This window comes from Gossypium hirsutum, chromosome A13, assembly GCF_007990345.1.
Source record: "Gossypium hirsutum isolate 1008001.06 chromosome A13, Gossypium_hirsutum_v2.1, whole genome shotgun sequence".
Taxonomy (NCBI): Eukaryota; Viridiplantae; Streptophyta; class Magnoliopsida; order Malvales; family Malvaceae; genus Gossypium; species Gossypium hirsutum.
In genome coordinates, this window is record NC_053436.1 from 98927477 (window position 1) to 98935407 (window position 7931).

The 7931-nt window shown below is 31.4% G+C and overlaps 1 protein-coding gene across 1 annotated transcript; it reads right to left on the reverse strand.

Annotated features, from left to right (window-relative positions):
* Positions 1 to 632: 632 nt before the first annotated feature.
* Positions 633 to 2005, reverse strand: LOC107911052 (uncharacterized). The gene is made up of 5 exons (XM_016838944.1): positions 1655 to 2005; positions 1519 to 1536; positions 1312 to 1432; positions 920 to 1197; positions 633 to 740 (listed from the first exon to the last, which is right to left on the reverse strand). The coding sequence occupies exons 1-5, from the start codon at positions 2003 to 2005 to the stop codon at positions 633 to 635; spliced, it is 876 nt and encodes a 291-aa protein (XP_016694433.1).
* Positions 2006 to 7931: the final 5926 nt, after the last annotated feature.

Consider the following 7931-nt stretch of genomic DNA (forward strand, 5'->3'; position numbering starts at 1 on the left):
TTTAATAACAAATATATGTATTACAAATGTAAACATATGTATTTTACATTTGTACATTATCACCATCATCCACTTGTCATAATTTCAATTTATTTATCATATAAAAATCTTATAATATAATTATTTTAAATTAATTTAACATAATTTATATCTATATAATTAATTATATAATTAAAATATAACAGAAAAATCTTATATTTTTATGACATATATGCCGCCTCATTTCTTGTTAATGGCTTAATTGTCATTTTAATCCTTTTTGTTTTCTATTAATTTATAATTTAACTTTTACCCCTTATTCAATCTAGTCCTTTTTACTATTTTCTCTAAATTGAGCTAATTTCACTTAATTAAAGCCTAATTGAACACACGACTAGACTCCTAAATATTTCTAATAATTATTTACGAAACCTATTTTGTTAAGACGGAGGCCCGATAATGTCCTTTTTTGATGCCCTCGAATTGTGGGTCATTACATTTCTCCCCCCTTAATAAATTTCGTCCTCGAAATTTACCTGAAAAAAGGTGGGGATACTGTGATCTCATAGTCTCTTCTGGTTCCTAAGTTGCTTCTTCAATATTATGACTTTTCACAATACTTTCACTAAAGGAACTCGTTTATTACGCAATTCCTATACCTCTTGAGCCAATATCTTAACCGGTTCTTCTTTATATGACAGATCAAGTCGAATTTCAGTATCCTCTATAGAAATAATATGAGAAAGATCTGATCGATTCTTCTGAGCATAGAAACATGAAAAACATCATGAATCTGTTGCAATTTTGGAGGTAAATCCAGACGATATGCAACTAGTCCAACTCTCTCAATAATCTCATATGGCGTAATAAAATGAGGACGTAGTTTTCCTTTTCGACCGAATTTCATAATTTTCTCCCAAGGTGAAGCTTTTAGGAATACCTTATCACTAATCGCGTACTCAATGTCTCTACGTTTCAAATCTGCATATGATTTGTGCCTGTCAAAAGCTATCTTCAATCTTTCTCGAATCTTTTTAACAGTATTTTCTATTTCTTGAATCAATTCTGGTCCAATCACTTTCTTCTCATTCAATTCTATCCAACACACTAGTGACCGACATTTTCGACCATATAAAGCTTGATATGGTTCCATTTGAATACTTGATTGAAAACTATTATTGTATACAAATTTAGCTAATGGTAGGTAGCATTCCCAACCTGATTCAAAATCAATAATACAAGCTTGAAACATATATTCTAAAATCTGAATAACTCGTTTTGATTGTCTATCGGTCTGTGGATGAAAAGCTATGCTAAAATTAAGTTGAGTACCAAGAGATTCATGCAGTTGCCTCCAAAATCTAGATGTAAACCATAGATCCCGGTTGGAGATTATCGATACAAGAATACCATGCAATCTCATGATTTCCCGGATGTATGTTTTCACAAGTTTCTGAAGTGACCAATCAGTTCTAACAGCCATGAAATGAGCTTATTTAGTAAGCCGATCAACAATCACCCAAACAACATTTTTCTTACTTGCTGACAATGGCAACCCTGTTACAGAATCCATCGTAATACAATCTCATTTCCATTCAGGAATATTAATAGGCTGAAGTAGTCCTGTCGGAACCTGATGTTCAGCTTTAACTCGTTGACAAGTTAAACATTTAACCATATATTCCACTATATCTTTCTTCGTACCTAACCACCAGTAAGACTCTCGTAGATTACGGTACACTTTTGTTCCTCCTAGATGTATTGCAAAAGGACTGTCATGTGCCTCACAAAGTATTGACTCGTTCAGGTCTGAAACAGCTAAAACACAAATCCGATTATGAAATCTCAGACAATCATACTCATCAATGCTGAAATTTTTTGCCATACCATTCTGAACCATCACACTTTTCTTAATCAACTTATTATCTTCCAATTGTGCTAACTTAATTTGATCAAACATCACTGGTTTAACTCTCAATTCAGCCAACAGACTTTCACCGTCATTGATACTGAGCTGTGCAAACATTGCTCGTAGTTCACTCGTTGCTTTTCCTGGTTAATGCATCAGCCACAACATTTGCCTTCCCCGGATGATAATAAATCACACAGTCATAATCTTTCAAAAGTTCTATCCACCGATGCTGTCTCAAATTTAATTCTTTCTGCGATAAAAGATACTTGAGACTTTTATGATCAGTATAAATGTAGCATTTTTCACTATACAAATAATGTCTTCACATCTTCAAAGCAAAGATCACAGCTGCTAGTTCCAAATCATGTGTCGGATAGTTACATTCATGTGGTTTCAATTGTCAAGAAGCATAAGCTATCACTTTCCCACTTTGCATCCGTACACACCCGAGCCCATTTAAAGAAGCATCGCTATACACAATAAAATCTTTCCCTGATTCTGGTAAAGTCAAAACCGGTGCCTCTGTCAACATTTGCTTCAATTTCATAAAGCTTTCTTGACATTGATCATTCCAAACAAACGGAGCATTCTTTTGCAATAATTTTGTCATCGGTAAAGCTATTTTTGAAAACCATTCACAAACTTTCATTAATACCCAGCTAATCCAAGAAAACTTTGTACCTCTGACACATTTTTGGGAGTTTTCCACTGAACGATTACTTCAATTTTCTTTGGATCCACTCTAATTCCATCTATTGACACCACATGACCAAGAAATATCACCTCTGATAACCAAAATTTGCACTTACTCAATTTTCCATACAACTATTTCTCTCATAATGTTTGTAAACAATTCAAAGATGCTACTTATATTCAGATTCGGACTTTGAATATACCAAAATGTCATCAATAAAAACTACTAAAAATTGATCCAAGTACGGCTGAAAAATTCGGTTCATAAGATCCATAAAAGCAGCTGGGACATTTGTTAGCCCAAATGGCATCACTAAGAATTCATAATGCCCATACCGTGCTTGGAACGCCGTTTTTGGTACATCATTTTCCTTTAATTTTAACTGATAATAGCTCGATCTTAAATCAATCTTTTAAAACACAGAAGCTCCATTCAATTGATAAAAAAAATCATCAATACGAGGTAACGGGTATTTATTCTTAACAGTCACCTTATTTAACTGTCGATAATCAATACATAACCACATTGAACCATTTTTCTTTTTAACAAATAGCACTGGAGCTCCCCACAGTGACGTACTAGGTCGTATAAAACCTTGATCTAGTAAATCTTGCAGTTTTACCTTCAACTCATTCAATTCAGTTGGTGACTTACGATATGAAGGTATCGACACTGGATCTGTACCCGGGTATACTTCGATCACAAATTCAATTTCTCGGTCAGAAGGTAATTTAGGTAATTCTCAGGGAATACATCAGGAAATTCACATACAGTCTAGATTTTACTACATTTGCTTTCCACCGAATCCGAATTAATAACATATGCTAAAAAAGTAACATAACCCTGATAAAGAAGCTTACTAGCTTTAATTGCTGAGATAATACGAACTGATCCACTAGTCCGAATACCATTTACTTCAATCTGATTACCAATTTCATTCTGAACAGTGAACTTCTTTTTATAGCAGTCCAAAATTACCCATGTTCTGATAGCTAGTCCATACCCAGTATAATGTCAAAGTCGCCAAATGGCATAATTAACAGATCAACAGAAAAGATTCTATCCTAGATCATTAAGGGGCACCTTCAACATATAGGATTCACTAACATAGTTTGCCTCAGAGGACTAGATACCTCTACTTTTTCTCTAGACAGTTCAGGTTTTAATTTTCCCGTCTCAACTAATTTTGAATTAACATAAGAATGTGACGATCACGGATCTATTAAAACATAAACGGGTTCTAAATATAATAAAAATATACTAGTCACCACATTGTGTGCATCTCCTTCTTCACGAGTTCTTACAACGTATGATCGAGCCGGGGCTCTAGCTTCTGATTGTTAAGTGGCAACTTCACTTGTTCTTTTAGCACCTCCTCTACAAACTGAGCCACCTCTGCTTGATCCTCGACCTCTGAAAGCAGATTTAGATCTCTGTGATACCGTTGGTGCTGTTTTATTAATCTTTGAACAGTCATTTACAAAATGATCGGTGAATTTGCAACAGAAACATCCTCCAGTTAATTTCCAACACTCACCTCGATGTTTATTTCCACAGTATTGACATTCTGGAATTTCAGTATTCCGAGTTTGCCCTCTGATGCTACTAATGAAAACTGTCATCTGCCTACCACGATTTCTATCACTTCTATCTGATCTAGAACCAAATCTCCAACTGCCTCGAAATTCTTTTGATCTCTTATGTTGTGGATTAGAGCTTGTAGTTCCAAGACATTTTCCAAGTGAACAAAAACTTTCAGGATTTTTATCTAATCCCAACACTTGTTCAACCATTTTAGCTCTTTCAATTAAATCTGCAAATTTAGTAATTTCGAAGAGAAACCAATTGTAGTCGTAATTCATCACGCAATCCTCGTAGAAATCATTTGCATCTGTCAACTTCAGTCGGTATAAATTCAGTTGCATATCTACTCAGGCTCAAAAATTTTCGTTCATAATCTATTACAAACATGTCGCCCTGTTTCTGTAGTAAGAACTCTTGTTTCCTATCTTCCATATATAATTATCTTAAATATTTCTTTTGAAATTCTCTTAGAAAGAATTTCCAACTTATCTATTCTTCTGATACATGTTGAGTTACTGATTCCTACAATACGTACGCTTCTCCTTGTAACAAAGAAACAGCACACAATAAACTTTCATGTGGGGTGCATTCTAGTTGCTTCAAGATTCTCTTTGTGGTTTCTATCCAATTTTTAGCTACAGACGGATCAACTCCCTTCGAACCCATAAATTTTGTAGCACCGTATTTACGAAGTTCTTTAATCAGAGCCAGTCGGACTGTAGGAGTAGAGGTCATAGCAGGTATAGCACCCACTGCTCGCTGAAGAGCATCAACTATTACTCTAAGAATTTTTGAATTATCTCTTTCTTGGGTTTCACCCCTCTAACATTTGGCGGTTGATTACCTACTGGATTTACACTAGGTGTTGCAGATTCAGATTCATTTATATCATATGATTCATCATCTTCACTGTACATTTCCTGATCAGTATCTTCATTGTATTCATCAGACATCTTTAACTATAAAACAGAAACAAACAATATACATCAGCATCCAATTCCCGACTCAATTTGACTCAATAATGACATGCGCCTCTAGACTCAATCCCAAGTTTGATTTTTGAATAGCTCTGATGCTAATAAAATGTAACACCCTCTAACCCTAAGACGTCACCGGAACAGAGTTACGGAGCATTACCAGACCTATTAGACAATTTACAATTAATTCAAATAAATGACATACATATCTTGATTTAATTATAAAGTCCCTATAATGGACCTTCGAGGTCCAAATCACATACTAGAATCGAATCAGGACTTCTTCGGGTACTCTGAAAATTTTTTTTCCTTGCGAACTCAATATAACCCATTTATAAATATCTAACCTTCCCTGCAAATTCAAATCGAGACCAATCCAAACAAATCAATTCATGAATTTATACATCTCTAATTATAACAAACTAATAATATAAAGTTCTAACATTTTTATGTTTATAGCAATCAAACATAAGATGTCTAATTAATTCATTTAAATTATCATTCAACAAAATTGCCCAAAGCTATGATATTGACTATGTTTAAGACATATGTAATTATATGGAACAACTATTACCATCATTTATCATTAATATTTATGTATCAAAATAACAAATTACAACCTAGGTACATGCCATTTTCAAAAGAGAAAATACATCACCACATATTTGAGTTCGGGATTGACTTGATACTGAGTCGTTAGTCACTTTTGTACCTAACTTGCGCACAGAAACAAACCGTATGCTAAGTATGCACTCAATGGTATTTCTACAAAACCAGTACTTAAATAATTATAAAATACATATATAACACTACTCAAATTCAATAACTATTCAAATATTCACCTTTCAATCCAGTGCTCTATTTGATTTCAAACTCAGTATCAATCATTATTTTTCAATAACAATTATTTGTTTACTGTTATTCAATAACAATCAGTTATTCAGTATCAAACAATCAATAACAATCAGTTGTTCAGTCCAATAATACAGTCATTCAGTGCAATAGTTTACCCCTATTAACATAACTCGGACTTAGATAGATACACGGATCCAACCAATACACCAGTATGGCACTCAGTGCCTCATTGGTTTTGTCAAAGTAAACAGTAGTAGTAGTAGGTACTTAGTACCTCATCAGATTAAGTCGAAGTAACAGTAACAGTATGACACACATGGTGCCTCATCGACTCGAAGTCGAAGTAACAAAACGAAACTTATAGTGCATCATCGAATCAAGGTCGAAGTATCCCTGAACACTTCCAATCCTATGGCATGCCAACTATATCCAACTCAGCCCGATATAGTTAATAGGGCATTCAATTGATTTCTCAATTCACAGTAATTAATCATTTCAATATCCATTTCACAATAATTACATATTCACATACATTGAATTCAATATCAAAACATTAATACTTACCTTAATATCTTTCCATACACATATAATAATAATAACAACAATTTAAATGTTAAGTTCGGTTTATAGAAATACAAACCGTAATTCTCAGACTACTCTTCGTCAACCTTCTTTTTTCTTTTCTTTGTCGATGTCTCGGGTTCTTTGTTAGCTAAGAAAATAAAAATAAAAATAATTTATACTATTAATACAACACTAATTTATATTAAATAATTGAATTTTTATTCAATTTCTACCTTACTTTCAATTAGGTCCTTACTAACTCATTCACTTTACTAACTTATTTTATACTTCATCCTTATTCAAATTCCTTCCATATTCTACTTAACTATCTATTGTTCATAAATAAAACCGTAATTTAAAACTTTTTTCAATTTAATCCTTACAACACAAAATTTATAGCCTAGTTTACAATTTAATCCTTTAATCAATTCTAGCTTAAAATTCATTCAATTAAACCCCTAATTAATTATTTTGTTCAACATGAACTATGTTCAAAAACCTAAAAACTTCCAAAACCTCAACTTAATTTCAACAAAATTTTGTTCTAAAGCTTCTAAAATATCAAATTTAAGTAAAAAGGACTTAATTGACTTACCAATTAAAGCTTAAAGCTCCCAAACCCTAGTTTCTCTTTTAATTTTCTTTCTTTCTTTTCTTTCCTCTGTTTCAAAATGCTTCTGTTGTTCTTTCTTTCATTTTCTTTCTTTATTTCATTTCTTTTATTCTTTTACTTTATTAACTTAATAATAATAATAATAATAATAATAATAATAATAATAATAATAAATATCTTATCTATTAACAAATATATATATTACGCTTGCCTATTATCATCATCCTCCAATTGTCCTTATTTTATTTATTTTATATAATTTAATATTTTAATATAATAAAAATATTTTTACTTAAATAAAAAGTAATTAAATAAATATATTACAAATGCATAAATATATGCATTACACTTGTATAATTTAATCACCATACATTTGTCTTTATTTTAATTTATTTTTAATAATAATAGTCCTAATTTAATAATATAAATTATAATTTGATAGAATAATAATAATGATAAATAATAAATATCTATTTAATAACAAATATATGTATCACAAATGTAAACATATGTATTTTACATTTGTACATTATCATCACCATCCACTTGTCATAATTTCAATTTATTTATCATATAAAAATCTTATAATATAATTATTTTAAATTATTTTAAATTAATTTAACATAATTTATATCTAAATAATTAATTATATAATTAAAATATAATATAAAAATCTTAGATTTTTATTACATATATGTCGCCTCATTTCTTGTTAATGGCTTAATTGTCATTTTAATCCTTTTTATTTTTTAT